Below are 17,556 nucleotides of genomic sequence, written 5' to 3' on the forward strand. Positions count from 1 at the left end.
AACTAGTGGTGTTAACTGGTATAGAAAGCAGAGTAAACAAGATCAGAATCCAATACTGAGGCTTCAATTCAGTCCAGTGCTAAATTCTATTAAAAGTCAACGTGACATTAATATTTTTCCTGAACAGAAAATGTTTCCTGAATAAAGACCTGAATGTCTTTGCTTCACTCGTTCTTGGAGAACAGAGGGTAGAGCAGGCTCTGAACAGACAGAAGCATCTCTCCCTCACTGTCCTTCATCTCTCCCCTCATTCTGCAACAGACCCATACACCGAGCAAACACTCACTCTTTATATCTAATTCTATGATCAGTCCCTCACTATTATGAGCTGATGCTGCCTGTGTGTGTACTAGATGAAGGGCCATTATGAGGGCAGGAAGCCTTAACACGTGCTACAGGTAAGGTGTATCTTCCTTCCAGCAGTGAGATGAAAGGCCTATTAATGTAACCTAAATGCCATACCTGCACGCTTCCTGCACCTGGGCTGGGGAGGTCCTCATCAGGTTTTATCTTGGAGCGCTTGTTGTGCATTGGATCTCCAGTGCTGCTCACTGCAGATTCGCTTGTGGGTTTATTCTGCTGCAGGCAGTTTTTTTCCCCAAAAAAGACAAAATTAGACTGTGATAAACATGTAGCTCCAAACAGAAATATGCAGCATCTGCTCAGCAACTTTATTTGGAGATGCTACACTGTTAATTATACTGGATATGCAATTACATTGTGCTTCAATTACATAGCATTAACTTGTGGAATAGCTGCATCACTCAACCTTGTAATGGAGTTGGAAGGGAACAGGAAGGAGCACATTTGATGCAATTTCTTATTGCAGACCAATGCTGTTTTTGTCAAGACAGGGAGGGGTAGGAAGAACTTGATTTTCCACATAATGATGACTTCAGAGAGGCAATTTTGAAAAGTGAAATCACTGTGCATTAGTTTGAATAAACACAAGAAAAAGATGTATTTTTAGACACCTGGAGGAAAGGTTTTGCCCTTTACATCTGCATATCAAATCTCAGCTGTTTTCCTGAGTTTCCAGTTATAATGGTGGATAGGAAGAAAAACTGAACACTACTGTGAAACTCTCAGCCAGGAAATCTACATGAAATCCTGGACTCTAAAGTCAATAGCAAAACTACTGCTGACATAAACAGGCCATGATCTTGTTTTATCTCATGCTGCGCTAGACTGAATACTGTTATCTACACCTGCAAATGGATCTTGTACGAATCCAGAGATCTTTCAGAGATATCTGAACTTGCATGGACTCCACAAAAAATTAAAATGGTTCCTACAGCAGTATATGCTGTTTCTACATTTGTAAAAGCTAGACAGGAGATAAACAGCTCTCAGAACAACAAATAACCTATCATAGGTCATCCGGAAACAAACAACACTAGTTAATAAGAAACATAACGCAAACTGCAATAAACTCCACATTATGGGCCTGATTCACTGCTACACAGCTCCAGCTTTTGAGAATACAACTTCCCTTATTGAAAAAACTACTGCAAACTCACTAAGTTCAATTTTGCATAAATCAGAGAAAAAACCCTCAGACTTCTGCACAATCTTTGGAGCTACTCTGTACTCCTACATGTTCAGTAGGGCAGAATATGACTCTGTGTCTAGAGGTGCATTATAGTTACCCGGATTTGGAGGTGGAAGTTGCTAACCTTTAACGAGTTAGTGTTTTGATGTGTTTTTTGTCTTTCCTTGTTTCCCACCTGTATTAAGTTGTCTAACCCAGAACAGATGGTTTTGAATGAGAAGCTGCTGCAGCGCACTGAAATATTTATGAGGACTAAAAAGCATACTACCAATCAGAATCCATGTGTATACTCTTGTGATTTATAATAAAGGGACTGCAAATGCTATAGCTGCAAGAAAACTGTTATCGAAGGTTCTCAGTGACAGTGGTGATTAATTGCCAACAAGACAATGTGATTTGTTTCATTTTCAATTTTTAAATTAACAAGGTGCAAAGGTTTCTCTTGTTTTCTCTCACCTGTGTGGACTCAGAAGGCCCGGAGCTGACCTGGACAGGGTTCAGGACACTGGGGATGCCTGGGATAGGTCTCTGGGTAGGAAAAGTTGGAGCAGGATGAATGAGCGGAGGGCTGTGTCCAAAGGCTGAACCTAAGGTCTGCTGACGACTTATAATTTGTTGATGCATTTGCTGGAGGGACACCGGTGTAGGAGGGTATGTGAAACTCAGAGCAGGGCTGAATTGAGGAGAGAAAGGAGGGAAGAGGGAAGAAAAAAGATAAAGGTCATTACAGTATGGAACTGTACAGATTAAACCTTTAAAATATATTTGATACATCTACATTAATTGAAGTCAGATCCCTCCCCTTCCCCTCTTGTCTTTCTTCATGCCCCAAAGGATGACAAATACTGCTTTTAAACCCAGAGTTTGCCTGGATTTACTAGTGAGTGTAAAAACAACACCATAACAAAACGTAACATTTTTTCCTAACATTTACCACAAAAACACAGAAAGCTGAGCGAAATAAAATTCAGAAAAACTGAAATAAAAGGCAAGCAGTTCAATAACAGCTATTTATTGCAATAACAAACTTTATATAAAGAAAAAAAATGGGTGCCTACACACTTTATAGTACTTTTATTGATAATGCAGTTCCTCTATGTTCGTGAGTATGAAGCAGTTCCTTTAATCTTGGCTCGTGCTATGCTCTTTCATATGTCTCTAGATCTTATTACAAGAGGAGAGAAAATCAATTGGTTAAATGTGTTCTGAACACCATGCTTGTCATATCACTCATTTGTTTGTAAAGATGGAAAGCTCAGTTCATCCAGAATGTCACCTAAAGAATTTCCATCAGTGCCGTTTGGTTACAGAAAGTGATGGATTAACCTTTCCCCTCTGAAATTGGTGATCAATGAGTTTCAATGTAGAAATATTCCAATGGGAAAGCATTTCTCCTTCTTCCAGTTAAACAACATTAAATGTCTATTAAAGTCCATTATGCATGTTAATACCTGTCATCACTTCATTACTTCACTATATTTCTCAGACTACAGTGACTTTGGGAGAAATTACACTGCCATCTAAAGACCTATTCTGCAGGTAGTGCCAAAGCATTCTTTGTGTCATACTTGAGAAATAAATGGTACGGAAGTAAATCTTCACACAAGAATATGAGATTCTCCTGCAAACATTTGCCAATAACTTACAATCATAACAAAAAAGGAAGAAAACCTGTATTCATTCATTTTTTATCTTTAAAAAAATCAGTTCGAAAGTGTCATGCAAATTTAAAACATTGGGGCTCAAAAACAAGGCGTGCAAGCATAATACCTTCTAAGAATCAAGCTTCTTCTAATATCAAAAAGGTGGATTTAATCCAAATTTAAAGTCTGGAGTCTTAACTGCTGTTGCTGTTAAGTGCATTAACTGAAAATATTGTGATACAAAAAGAGCTAAAATCATTTCAACCATTTTAAGTAATAATTCTACAGAAATTGTGTTCATTAATCTGACTATACATTTTATCTGTTTGACTAAAATCCATAAAGAGACAGCTTCAATGTGATTACATTACTATTATTCCTGGTAAGAACTCTGCATTACAATAGTTTGCCCATTTAGGACAGAATATCATTAAGAATACCCTGGGAGAATTTTACTGGTCTTTGAGGAACTCTCTTTTCCTTTTGCATTGTATTCTTTTTAATAAAGGGAGCCAGAAATGTAGTGAAAACAGTAATTGTTCACAGCAAGATTTAGGGAGAAATCAGTAATAATATTCAGTTATTGCAGCTCTACAGTTGCTGCTAGTGTTCCTGTAAGCAACCATGAATGATTACAGCACGACTTAGCTAAGGTAGCCACTATGGATGATTGATAGGACATTAATCAAAAGATGCATATCAGGCTCAGAATTTGTTCACAAGCTTTCTTCTAATAGCTGATTTCATGTTCACTGAGCTCTATGCCAGTTTGTTCAATTTATTCTTCAGTGTACAAGCCATTCATCAAAGAACACAATGATTTAACACCCCTTTTCCTTTTTAGTGAACAAACATTACTAAGTGTAACTACTCTGGTCTGTTCATTAAAAAACATACAATTACAATGTCATATGTGAGGCTGAAACAACTATCCTTACTATACCGCTGCCTCTATGTTTCCATATATATGCTGTGAGCTAATCCCATGTACTTCAAACACTAGAAGGCACCATCCCAATGATGCTGTCCAATTCTCTGGGAACAACAAATGCAACATACAGGCAAGTCGGATGAAGTATTTTATTTCTTTGTGCATGGTTAACAGCTAGGCCATTTTTATCCTTCCACTAAGGCAGTTTAAAAGAAAAATTAAGTGGACTGATTTCAGCAGGAGGTCCAGGTACATAGCACCCCTGGAAACACAGTCTTTTTTTTTTTTTTTTTTTCTCCTTTCTAGGTATTTAAGCATGCATGACAATACCTAGCTTTGCTAAGTCCAGGTTCAAAACTTTGGCAATATTCTTCAGAATCCACATAGTAAAAGACAAACTTATGATTCATCCACAAGACAAGACTGATTTAAGACCTCAGCTAGGAGAGTGTATATCCTGCCCATCACTACTGCCCTCTGACTACAGTTAGGTGCTCACTTGCCTCTATCGGCAGTTTTTTAACCCATCCAAAAGCAAGCACTGGAGATGACTCCCAAAACAATTCAGGAGGGACAGAAAGGCAATGCTGTGATCTAGACTGGCATCTGACTAGGAGACTGTTAAGGTGCCAGTGAATAGACACTCAGTGAGTTGGATGGTGAAGAGGAACCTTTTACCCAGCGTAGGAAGACTGCAAAAGCCCCAAGACATATACATAAAACTTGCACTTAATGCAGCTCACTTGAGTGAGTATTTACTTGAGTGCAGCAATATTCTCCACTTGATCCCTCCAAAGATGGGAAAAGACTGCTGTGCCAATAGGATATTTCTTGTCAACTATCCTTGCTTCACATTCTCCACCTATTGTATTAGGGAGTAACAGAAAATGGTCTTGTCTTCAATTGTAGAATGCCTTTCTAACTAAAGGAAGAAAGCAGTTCTGCTTTATCAAATATGCAAGGTAGTTTCACTGGCCTATTCACTTGCAGTGGTGTGCTTTACACCAATATAGTGCAAGTGCTTACAAGTTAAATAAGTATATTTGTTATTCCCCTCCCCATATAAATATAGATGGCTTCCATCAAAGGGATAAATTCTACCTCATAAAGATGTCCTCTTTCTCTACATTTGCTTTAACACCACATAGAACCTCCAAAAGGAGGATGTACTCCTACCTCTGGGCAATTACAAATTATCCAGCATAAATATTACAAATGATTTACAAGTGATTTATTCTGTCTTTTAAGGCCCTTAGTGTCTGTGCATTCTTCAAACACAAAGTATGGTCTGTTGATACTGCTCTTCCATAGCAATATATTTAAGCTAGGCATTGCTCGCTTTTTTCCAACTTGTAAGCAATCAAAGTAAAGCACAGGAGATGTACTCTTTCCCAATGATTTAACTAGCGGCTCATACTGGAAAACAATGACACCAGCAGCAGCTGGAGGGAAGTGCTGAAAAAAGGAGTGAAACTCCTTTCTTTATTGCCTTCCTTTACCCAGGACCCAGAGGCAAGGTTTGAGACGAAGACACTAAGATTCTCTCTTGGAGGCTGGCAACCTGCACTCCTTTCCCTCAGTCTCCAAACTTTGAACATCCCAAACTGAAACAAAATGGAGATCACAGGGGAGCAGAGGAATAGGGTATCAACTAGCCAGCACATCTAAGGGGGAATACTCAAAAATGGCAACAATGGTTCAGCCACCAGGGTGATATCTTAAATAGCTCAGATCATTGCTTTCAAATAATGCTCTCCAACTGCTTCTGGAGAGCTCTTCATAGGGCAAGATGACCTGGCTGGGTTTAACGTCACCTTCACACAAGATGCTGTCACAGGACAGCTTGTTTGATTTTTCTCATCTGAAAAGATCAGAAGGGTCTTAAGAGAACAGAAGGTGGCAGGTCTTTCACTGCCTTTGAGAAATCATTCAGGCTGCTCAACAATAAAGTTAATGTTGCGGGCCAAAAAGATGAAAAAGAAATCAAAGCTCGCAATATTGCTGGCACTGAGTGCTCTGTTGGGAAGGGGAGACCTGGATTCCTGCTCTCCTTCCCAAAGTTTTTAATGTATTTTGTTCGGTAACTCTTTAATACAGAATGTGTAAAGAATCTCTGTAGCCCAGAGTCTCCTCAGACCCCATGGTGATCCCTTTTACTTGACAAGCAGTTATACTTTACTAAAGTCAAGTATGGTCAAGTTTACCTGACCAGCCCTCTTGCTGGCCCCACCTATCTCACACGCCTTTCTTCCCCGTAGCCCAGCTTCAGCAGGACGCGTGGATAGTGGCACTGCTCTAGCCTCACCCAGCTGTTCTGGCCATGTCAACTTGGAAATGTGCACCTGTGTTTTCACTTAATAATTGCCTAAAATTCATGCCCAGAAGCAGTTAAGCAAGACCTAAAAGTAATTATTTTGAGAGCTTGAAGTCGAGGATTACTACAAACAACTAGGGTTTTCAAAAGTGATGAGTGGTTTCAGAGGCCTCAATTTGCATCATGCTTCTTTTAAAATAGCTTAAAGGGACTGCATTTCACACAAAGGGTGCTCAACACTCCTACAAAATCCAGATCCCAGAAAAACTCTAGCTCCCCAAATCATTCACATGTTCCAAAACACCAGTCACTTCCAAAAAATCTTGCGATTCACAAAAAAATTTAAGTGAATTTTGCATCCTTTTCTTCCATCTACTTACTCAGAAAAGAAAATCTATACCGCTGGAAAGAATCTGATACCTACTTTTGTTACAGATCTCATATTTGGTTTTTTTTATTATTTTAAATCTGTGAAAGTAAGAGAACAAAAAAAAAGGAAAAGAAAAAAGCTCATAAAGCCACTAATAAACTGCACGCAGGTTATCTTTTTAGTTGTTGAGTTTTATGGGGAGTCAGGATTAGAAAAAAATGTGTAGTACTTCTACTTAAACATTCAATAATTCACATTTAATGACAGAAAAGCCCATCAGTGACATCATTTATTTTTCCATACTGTGGGCTTTTGCGTCTGTCTGTCAGTCAGTCTGTCTCTCTCTGTCTCTACTCCTCTGTAAAGTCTCAAACTCCCTTCACCAGAGGTAAAGCAGGGCAGTGAACTACATTGCAATTACATGAGCATATCAAATTTTAAGGAACTGACTTCAAGAAGAAGAAAAACAGACGTTATAATCAAAACCAAACTTTGTGGCTACTTTGTGGCTGTCCTACTAACAAGGTCATCCAGTTTCTGGTCACAGCTGCAAAATTTACCACAAAACAGCTGTGAATTCAAAGTCAGGAAAAATTCCTTCTTCCTATACATTACATAGATAGGCCTAAGCAGACAGGCTGACACAAAAAAGCACAGGAGATCCCAATTTTGTGAAAATTGTGAGGATGGTCCAAAACCTTCCTTGTATCACCAAACACACACAATTCTGTAAGATACGATGAATATAATTGTTGCTAAAGTAACTGAGTGCTTTCCCCTTTGTTGTTGTGTTTTGCAATGTTTTAGGAAAAGAGCTTTTTAAGTGTGTAAACTAGGGTGTATTCAATGAAACTTCTGTAAGATTTGTTTTAAACAGATAAAGTACATTTCTTTATTCCAGTGGACTTCTGGAACTTGCTGCCACAGAAGGCTGTTTAGGCAGACAGAACCAGAAGGTCCAAATGGGACTAGACAAATTCAAGCACACCAGGTCCATGAAGAAATATAATAAAAGGAACAAGCAAGCATATATGCACCAGCAACCCTAATCCAATGATTGTGCATGTTGGGGAAGCACAAAGTGAATGGATGACAGAAAGTGGGCATGTTCATGTGCCTATTAAATAGCTTCTGCTGTTTCCATTGTCAGAGACAGACTACGTGGCTAGACAGCATCTAACACCTCCAGTTTGACCCTGTCAAACATTTCTTCTGCTTCAGAAACTTTTGGGTTTTTTTACATTTCAAAAAAGATAGATCTGTGTATTTGGGATATTCATTCATATAGAATCACAGGAAAAGTTACACCAGTGTTATTCCTGATGTTTGGTCTAGCTTCTTTTTCAAAGCCTCTAGTGTTGTGGGCTCCAGAGCTCCCAAAGGCAATCCATTCCAAGGCACTGTTATGTTTACTATATGAAGTCCTTCCTATCCTCTATCTTAAAGCTTTCTTGCTGCAATTAAAGGCCAGTACTTTGTTCTTCCACCCAACAGCAGCATCATTCTCCTTCCCCTTTGTATTTTCCTCCTCTTTTTTTTCTGTCTTTTACATATTTGAAATTGTTATTGTACCCTCCTCCTGTCCAGTCTTCCGATCTTTACCTAGACAATCTTGGTCATGTCTTTTTTTCCTCATAGGTCTAATTTTTCAGATCTCTAACCATTCTCCCTGCTCCTCTTTGTACTCCTTCCAACTGGCTAACATCTTTCTGGAAATTAAATACACAGAATTGGCTGCAGTACCAGAAACACAAGCCATAAAGAGACCTACTGGCTGCATCTACACCACCATGCAGGAGAGGTCTTCAGGCTCATTCCTTTGATGTCCTGCTGGCATGCTTGTAGCACAAGCCACTCCTTCCATGAGGGAAGGCAAACCCTGCACTGCAGAGAGCACTCAAGGGGGAACACAGACCCTTCCTGATACGGGAACAAGCTGGCACTCTCTGAGTGCTCTGGTAGCCTCCATCTTTCCCATTTGTTCTAGCCATCAGCTAACTGACACTAGCAGACCATATAATCAGGTCACTCCAAAAAAAAAACCTAAGAAAGAAGAGGCAATTTGCAGGTGGACTGGGTTTACATTGCAAAACTGATGCAAAACTGATCATCAGATATTTGGGCAACACCATGACTTCTTCTAATTTATGCTCAACACCATGACTTCTTCTAATTTATGCTCAAGTAGCTACAGATGTGGCTAATTTGTCCTGCTCTCCCTGATGAGTTGCATGAAGCCTGTGGACAAGCAAAATTTAGATAAGCAGGGTGCAGAAATCTACTAAAAAATGTTGGATGAATACCAGGTCTCACTGAAGTCAGTGGAATTTTTATCCTTTCTTTCTGACAGGCCAGGATATCACCCTTAGTTTCTGATTTGGAGTTGCAGAGTCCTTTTTTCATTGTTTAGGAATGCTGATAAGGGGCAAACAAGCACCATTCCTGTATTAGGAATGCACCCAGCTACCTCTTCAGCAAAGCACGCCTAACTGTGACAACACTTAAGCACTTTTGAAGAGAGTCTGACTTCAGCAAGTCCTTAAGTGCCATCCTAAACCTGGGCCACACAGACATTACAATCTTTGCTGAACTAAGTCATAATATTAGGTCATAATTAAGTTACTGGTGATTAAATATTTGTTTTCACATGCTCAGATGCTGTTTTATATAAGGAGTAATATAAGAAACAGCTTTATTCATCCCACAGTAAATTGATAGGTAAGGGCCACTGCCCAAAACACAGGATATAAGTAAGGTGGCCAGGAGCTGAGCGGGTTTGGATGAGGGCTCAATTCAGACATAGAAGGCTATGTATATGTTTTGATGGAACTACGCACATATGTGATATGCAGCCAGGAACACCACATGGTCAAAGATGGACAGCTGAGGACAGCCGGCAAGACAGACTAGTACTCTGACCCCAAGAAAGATCCAGAAGAGAGAAAGCCAACGAGTTCTCCTTGGAGAGAATGTGGTTAGAAGAAGAAGCCGGAAACATTACGTAAGAAAATTGTCTCTTGTTGTTTGAGCCTCACTGAGTTCACAGAAACAGGAACTCATGTACATTCTTTGTAAACAAATAAGAAATAAAAAGAAGTTTCCAACTCTGTCATCAATTTCTCCTTCTGATGGAAACAACCTGCATGACCGATGACTGACAAATTGCTCGGGTCACTGGAGTGACAATGTACTCAGGGATCCTGTAGCCCTGAGAAGACCTGTAATATTCTTACTGCTTGAAATATCTTAGATGCAAAATGAAAACCAAATGATGTTACAGGAAAGGGGACTTAAAAATTGCACTTCTGTTTGGAATATTTTAACTACAACATACATAATTATTTTAGTACTAAAATAAAATCAAGAAAGGAGAGTTTTGTTTAAAAATCTGTTTTTTTCCGTTTACTTTCTAACTGACAGCACTGAGGTTACAGCAGACGATGCAGACAACTAATCAGTTTCTTTTATGGCTTGTCACGTAAGTACAGGGGAAAACAACATAAAACTGTGACTATGAAACTAGATACATGGCATGAACTTAAAGGCAGGTATGAGACTTGAAATCCTTTGAAATCATTTTTCAAAACTGGCTACGTTTCAAGTTGAGAATAACCCTCCGCATCTGTAATACTGACACCTTTATTAAAAATCACTAACTTAGAGACAGATCTTCTAACTTTCTTTGTAAAAAGAGGTATCTTGCCTCTAATAATGTGTAGCATATATTCTGCTATTTTTTCCTATTTTCATCAGAAAATAATCATCATTTTATGATAGTATTTAACTCACACACATCATGGCCTTTTTCTCACTTTTCCATTACCAGCTTAAAATTAACAGAGTCTGTGGTTCATACTTCTCTTTCCCTGACCATATTATCTATTCTGTTTTATCTGCTAGGCTAGGTGAAATTTTTCTTCACAAATACGTTGCCGTATGTACAAAAAAGGTGCTCAGATGGAGCAAAATGGAATAGGTTCACTGAGAGCAACAGAACCACACTGATTAACCTTATGTGCTAAGACAGCATTGACAGCTTCATCTTTCTCACTGTGATATTCCTGTTCAGGAATTCTTAGCATCATAACCAGACTCTGTATTAACAGTAACTTGCATAATTCATCTGTGTTCCTTCCATGCAAGTTGATGGCATTTCTGGAAAACCTTATTTTAAATTAAATTCATAGCTAAGCAAGTTTTTGTTTCTAAAACAGGCATCATTAATTACACGGAAAGTGCTTGCTTTTAGGCTCTGAAAATGAAATGAGCTTTGTGTTCATCTCCAGTACACTTCTCTTAGCTCCAGAACTTTCCTGGAATAAATACTGCACTAGGCTCTAGTTCCTCATTTAAAGAATTTAAACTCTTCCAGTAACACTGAACCCATCTAGAACAACTTGTTTTAAAGTGACTTCAATTATAAAATCTATAACATATGCATCTAGAGGCATACATACATAATCACATTTGCATATATGTGTATCTATACATGTAAATGTGTATGTAACATGCACCTGCATATTCTACATTTTTGTACGCTGCTTGACTCCTTACATTATAAACTTTTTGAAGAGAGAGGTCTTGCCGTTCTGTGTTTACGTGTATGTGGGTTAAGAAAGGCCTGTCACTTTCCAATGCAAGATGCAGCTGATTTCCTAAACAATCTCTCTGAATGTGACTTTCCCACAATCTATATAACCTTTCTATAGGAGGCTAACTGCAGAAAGTCATTTCAACAGGGCCCGATTTAGATTCAACTTTCCGTAATACTGAAGAATTTTCTTTTTATTTGTAGCCCTCTCTGCCATTCACACTTGCTGAAAGAGGATATAAAATGAAGCTATTCTGGCACGAAAGCTCCCTTCCTTAAATAAACTATATGTGGTACAAGACCATGGAGAATAAAGCCCTGCACTGCATATGTGTCACATGCATCTACTTACAACAGAGTCTGTTCCAATGTAATTACATCTGATCTGAATTTGACTCTATCTGAATTGCAACTAAGCCGTCATTTACAATATACTGCATGCTATTAACTGGAGACCTTTCAATGAGAGAAAAGGTTTCACTGAAAGTCAGTTTTAGGTCTCACTTAGACAGTGAGACAATAAAGGGTGATAATCAAACAGCAAAACACCTTTAATGTTCATAGAATTAATACACTCTTTCTATCTTGTACATCCTATCATGAGGAACTTCTTCCAAACCTTACTGAATATATTGTGTTCTACCTGTTCTACTCTAAACATGTTCTTTGTAAGATTTAGTTCATTAAGTATCATTTGAATGTGTCCTTTTACAGAGATTTAATCACATAAATATTCAAACTTAAAACTTATAGTAAAAAACAGAATCCAAAAGGTAGAATTAAGCAGCCATTTTTTAGTAAAAGTTAGATATGAATTCTCAGACGGGGTCTGTGTTTTTTCAGTGTAATGGTCAGCATTCTGGGAATGGAGGGGAGCAATGAAAACCCAAAATCTGCATATGACAAAGATTTTTAGAGCAATACAGTGAAGAACTAAGAGGAACTTTAGAAGTAAGTAAACTAGATGAATGAGCAAAACTGATAGCAAGTTTTACATCGACACTGAAGGAGAAAATCTGAACTACTCATACACTGGTTCTAAATTAACGAAGCCAACTTGTGAGAAGAACCTATATTTGTCACAGTGCAGAATTCAATGGAGAAATGAAAATTTGGGCAAAATGAAGCTATGGCAAAAATATTTTAAGACACGTTGAATAGGATACAGAATACAGAAAACATTTGCCATGGTGCATCTAAATCACTGGTCCTCTTCTCAAATATCACTGTATGTAGTAGAGGGAGACTGTTTCAAAGAAGATCGACAAGAATGACAATGCAGTAACTCTCAAAAGAAAAGACTGAAAACAACCGTTTGCCTTAGAAAGGAGATGAATAAGAGGAGACATAATAAGAATATATAAAATATTGAATAAAGAAGGGAGACAGAGAACACGTGGGCTCCCTGTCTTATAACTATGAGACACTCTCTTAAATTCAAAAACTGGATAATTTAAACCTGATAAAAGGATACTCTTTGCTTTTTTTATACACTGCATAACTAGAATGTCAGGCTCTCTGCTGGAGTTACTTTACCAAAGGTTTTCACTTTCCTCTGAGAGGTCCTTACACTCTAATTTGTGTATCTTACTCTGTTTTTATTTCTCTTTGGTTTTCTCTCTGTGCTTGCAGAGGGAAACTGGTCTCTGTCAAGGTCTTTCACTGAGAGGTGGCCCATGGAGAAATTAATGCATGGTCTCTACATGTAAAGTAGTTCAGAGAGGAGGGTACTGACTAATTATAGCTACTGCTCTACACATCAGATAGTGCTCTAAAAATGCTCTACCCAAGGAGTTTATATGAGATGAGTAAATCACTGAGAACCCATTTAATTCCTGCCTGCAGAACCACAGACCCAAGTCTCCCAGCTGATCCTAAGCTCACCCCACAAACCTGGCTTCTCTTTCTAGTGCTGTTTGTGAATGTACCCTCACCACAATTCTCATAATGTTTAGCTTGGGTTCAGCCCAGAGCAAAGTGATACTAGCCAGATGGGCCAGGAGCTGGTTGTAATCAACCAGAGTGTGTCAATTCACTTCCCTGTTCTAATGACATCAGGGAAGCAAGGACAGAGCCTGGGGGGAAAAAAAAAAAAAAAAGTGCTGCTGTGCTTTCCCAGTTTCTTTTCAAACCTTGGAGAAGATCCCAAAGGGCTCTCAAGCTCATATGAAACTCAATTTTAACGTGATTAGATGGCCAAGGTGTATTCTCAGTTATGCCTGCTTAAATCCAAAGAACATCTCTTGTAGTAGGTTGAATTTCTCCTGATTTAAACACTTAGCGGCTGACAGTGAAATCTGGCTCATATTCTGAAAACTGATTTTGTAATGTGGCTGTTAAGGGACTGGAAAAATACAGAGGTTCTGATTTTCATATCATATGACATGAATTCCCAACCTCTTGTGTTTATTAAAGACCAGCTAATCTTTTGTAAAGGATTTGAATCGGTACCTTTAATATCATGGGAAGTGACTACCCCCTCTATACTCACTCTAGGCCATTCTGCCTCTCAAGAAGAAGTGCTAGTGAAGTGCAAAGGCTAATAATTGTCACAGGTAGAAGATATAACATATAAGTACATCCTGACAAAAGATTAATAGCAGTGGTGCTGCACTGCAGGACTGAGGCAGGTAAGCAAATGAGTAAATGTCAAATGAAGGATTATCCTCATTTGATGCTATTTCATATGCCTCCTTTCTGCATAATCTTTCCCAGCTGAGACCTAAACCAGGTGTTTTCAAATGCACAAAGTAGAAGCTCTACCTGGTGTGCTAAAGGAGATCCACTATTAGCAGTCAGCAGGAGCAACATCTTCTTTTCAAGTACTCAGCCAGTAGTCAGGATACAGCATTACACCGCCAGCTGACAATGACAAAGCGCCCGTCAAGCCAAGCCCTCTCTGGATTGTGCTAAAGTATTATTTATTATTCAAACTGCAGTAGTGTCCATGTCGAGGACCAGAACCCCTCTGTGCTTGGCTCTGTTCAAAGACAGACCTACATGTGGCTCCTTTCATTTGACTTCATCCTCAACATCCCACAGTGCTCATATAGAGGGCCCTACGCTGAAAAGCTTTATGAAACAGGGAATGTAATTTTTTAGCTAAAGGATATATTTTTTAGCCAAGACAAATCAGGTCCTGGAGATGCTTTCTTAACACAAGCAACACCCCTACAAAAGTAGGTTAAAAGAGCATTGAGACTTGAAAATCAAGCATGCCAGAACTAAAACTGTCTGAACTCTCTTGGTGCTTACTCGTCAGCCTTTGATTATGTGACCATGCACCTCTTTTTGCCCCTGCAGGATTTATACCTCATTCAGTGCACAGGATGGACAATACTCTTTAGCGAGAGACTCTGATATTTTTCTTCTCCTTGTCCAGAGAATTGCCCGTGGGCCTTTCTTCCACTGTATTTAAACCTTCTGTGAATATGTAATTACTGACATCCTCCTGAGCTTCTCCACTCTGCTCATCACTGTAGAATCTAAGTGCTCCGCAAAACATTAATGCTCTCAGCCTCCCTCTGAGGTGAAGGAGAAGGACTCTCTTTTTTTGCACAGGCACGTGAATCAAAGACTAAACTAAAAAGTGCCATTCATTGCAGTTGCCCAATTCCAGAGATGGAGGCCCGATCTCCTGGGTTAATTAAACATGGCATAGCACAAGGAATGTGAAAACAACTGTCAGTAGCTTCAAGCCACAGCGGTGAGCACTCAGCACCTCTGCATGCACCTACTGGACACTTCTGACTAGTTCAGTGTGCCCAGCATCACACTGGGATCCTGTGGCAAGAGCAGGGTCTGTTCTCCAGGCAGTAGTCAATCAGGTAGGAGGCTTTCTCCTCTTTTCACAGTTGCCTGGGACAGGTGAGACAGGGTCTTGAAGCTCTGACTGATCCTGAGAGGATGTTCAGCCTGCGCATTGAAGCATCTAGGGGTCCAGTGAAAACATACTGTGCCACCCTAAAATTAAAGATGGTATCAAAGCACAATCACAAGCGGGCAGTACCTTCATTCTTGTTAATGCCCAACATCTAAACACTTCGATTTTAAGCTTTGTCTCCCTTCTAGTGCAGTCTTATTTTGTGTTATATAAAAGCATATTTTCCCAGCTTGCTTAACCAGGACAGCCCCTGGTATGGCTCCTGTCTCTTCTGAAGACTGCTTTCTTCTTCACATTCATGGAAGGCTGTTATGGCTGGACAGTCAGCTTTGCCTCCACAAGCTTCCCAAGGAGGCACCAGATTAGCTATAGCAGCTGCTGCAGGGCAAGGTCCTCCTAACTCTCTGTGGGCCCTGGCCTGGAACATGCTCAGTACGGATGAAATCTCCAGGCCTGCTGAATTCTTAGAAATTCTATTTAGCACATGCTAATAGAAACCTTCTAAGGGCTTATCACTTGGCTGAATGGTGGTTTCTCAAGAACCCCAAAGATCACATCTACAGCATCCAGGTAACATTCCCGGCAAATTTTAGCTTCTAAATGAAATGGTAGCAAGAGTTCTTTCACTTTGTATGGAAAAGTCTGTTTTTCCCTAACTTCATTCTGAGAAACGAGTAACTTTGCTGATGCTTTTCAGAAGTATTCAGCCTTAAATAGATATCTGCCACGAAAAAATGCCGCCAAGTGTAAACTACTGGGGCTTAGTGAAAAGTGATTGGAAAGGATCTTAAAGAAGTAGTATTGTGTAATATTAAGTATGGTTAATGCTACTGACTTTACCTAAAATACAAACTCCTTTCTATCTTGGAACTTTATGCACTGGCCTGCTGAACTATAACACCTTCTTATGGCAACTCCTATAAGATTTAAGTGCAAGTTTCCAGAAGCTGGGAGTTTACACTAAGAAAAGTTTTTTCTTCATTTTGATCACTGCTGCAGACAGGATATTAAACAGGATGAATCAATGGCTTGATCCAGAACAGCAGTGCTTGTGCTTAATACATTATTTACAAGACAGTGAGTTGCAATAAATTAAGTTTTACTGATAGTCCTGTTGCTATTTACTCTTGGAATTTATTAAAGTAATGAAATGTAGCTTGGGTTGAATATCTTACGTCACTATTTATTTTGGTCTAACTACTTTATAAACAGGTTCACAAGGGAGAAGTTGAAGAGCAGAGGTGAGTTGCAAAGTTTGAAAAAGATCTAGAAATGTGCTCTTTAACATATTATAGGATTTCAAGAGCTCTCTTCCTTCCTTTCCTTTCCATTGGGGAGAATGAAATGATACGTTTCCTACTTTTGATGTTGAAAATGCTTACTCTTATCAAAAAGAAAAAGCGATTAATTCAAAATGGTGTGAAATTCTGGATTATGCATGCCTGGAAAGTATGAACAGGAAGTGCTGAAAGCTTCAGCCAACTGTAGGCACAATCTCACAAATTTTTTTCTCTTCTGCGTTGCCACTTCACGAGACTCACTGTACCAATCCCTAGGACCCTTACTTAGTCTCTGTGGATAACTCATTCCAGTTCACAATTGCATTCAACAAAACTATTAATCTGACTGTGATTTTGCAGGGATGGCCCTTAGGTTTGTGGTTCCATGTGTCAAAAACATATCCAAACCATTTCCAGTTGTGGGGGGAAAGTACAAAGGAAGGAAGACTTACTCCAGTGTAGAGACTAAATATGCCAATTTTCATGCCCTATTTGCTTCACCAAAGTTATAAGTAATGGAAAAGGAGGTTAGTAATTGAAGTGCCATCCCATCTTAATGATAGTGGGGACAGTACACCTCTATAGTACATATATTTAACAGATGTGGTCCAAAACTGCTGCCAGCTCTTGATATAAATCATACTCCACAGCTATGGTGCTTGGTAATTGGAACTGCAGTTACATAGATTGCAGAGTTGTATTGCAGAGCTATGATATCATACCTGTGAAATACTATACAGCTATTCAAGTACATCAGAGCTATGAAATACAACTATTTTAAAAGAAGTGTTTAAAAAAACCAATAGCACTTGTGCTAATACCAAATATTTACAGTGCTGTCACTTTCAAAGCTTGGCAGGCTCATGGTTTCTAACGCACCACTTGCAGGCCCCATTTTCTCCAAAAGTGCAAATCCCTATAGCCAGTTTTTGAAGTTTTAAGTATGTCATTTTTGCTGGAAAGGCATGTTTGAGCCTTGCCAAAAAATGGAT

At 39.1% G+C, this 17,556-nt stretch overlaps 1 protein-coding gene across 9 annotated transcripts in view; it reads right to left on the reverse strand.

The window, feature by feature from the left end:
* Positions 1 to 17,556, reverse strand: part of GLI3 (GLI family zinc finger 3) — a 217,830-nt gene that overhangs the window by 43,936 nt on the left and 156,338 nt on the right. For 7 of the 9 annotated variants that reach the window (XM_026121398.2, XM_026121400.2, XM_064506604.1 and 4 more), the window contains 2 exons: positions 2,009 to 2,225; positions 463 to 579 (listed from right to left, as the gene is read on the reverse strand). In XM_026121398.2, the coding sequence (XP_025977183.2) occupies positions 463 to 579; positions 2,009 to 2,225 (334 nt within the window). The remainder of the gene's footprint in view (positions 1 to 462; positions 580 to 2,008; positions 2,226 to 17,556) is intronic. The other 2 variants (XM_064506606.1, XM_064506607.1) reach the window with 2 other exon arrangements.

The sequence above is a fragment of the Dromaius novaehollandiae genome, chromosome 2 (genome assembly GCF_036370855.1).
Source record: "Dromaius novaehollandiae isolate bDroNov1 chromosome 2, bDroNov1.hap1, whole genome shotgun sequence".
In the NCBI taxonomy this organism is placed as follows: Eukaryota; Metazoa; Chordata; class Aves; order Casuariiformes; family Dromaiidae; genus Dromaius; species Dromaius novaehollandiae.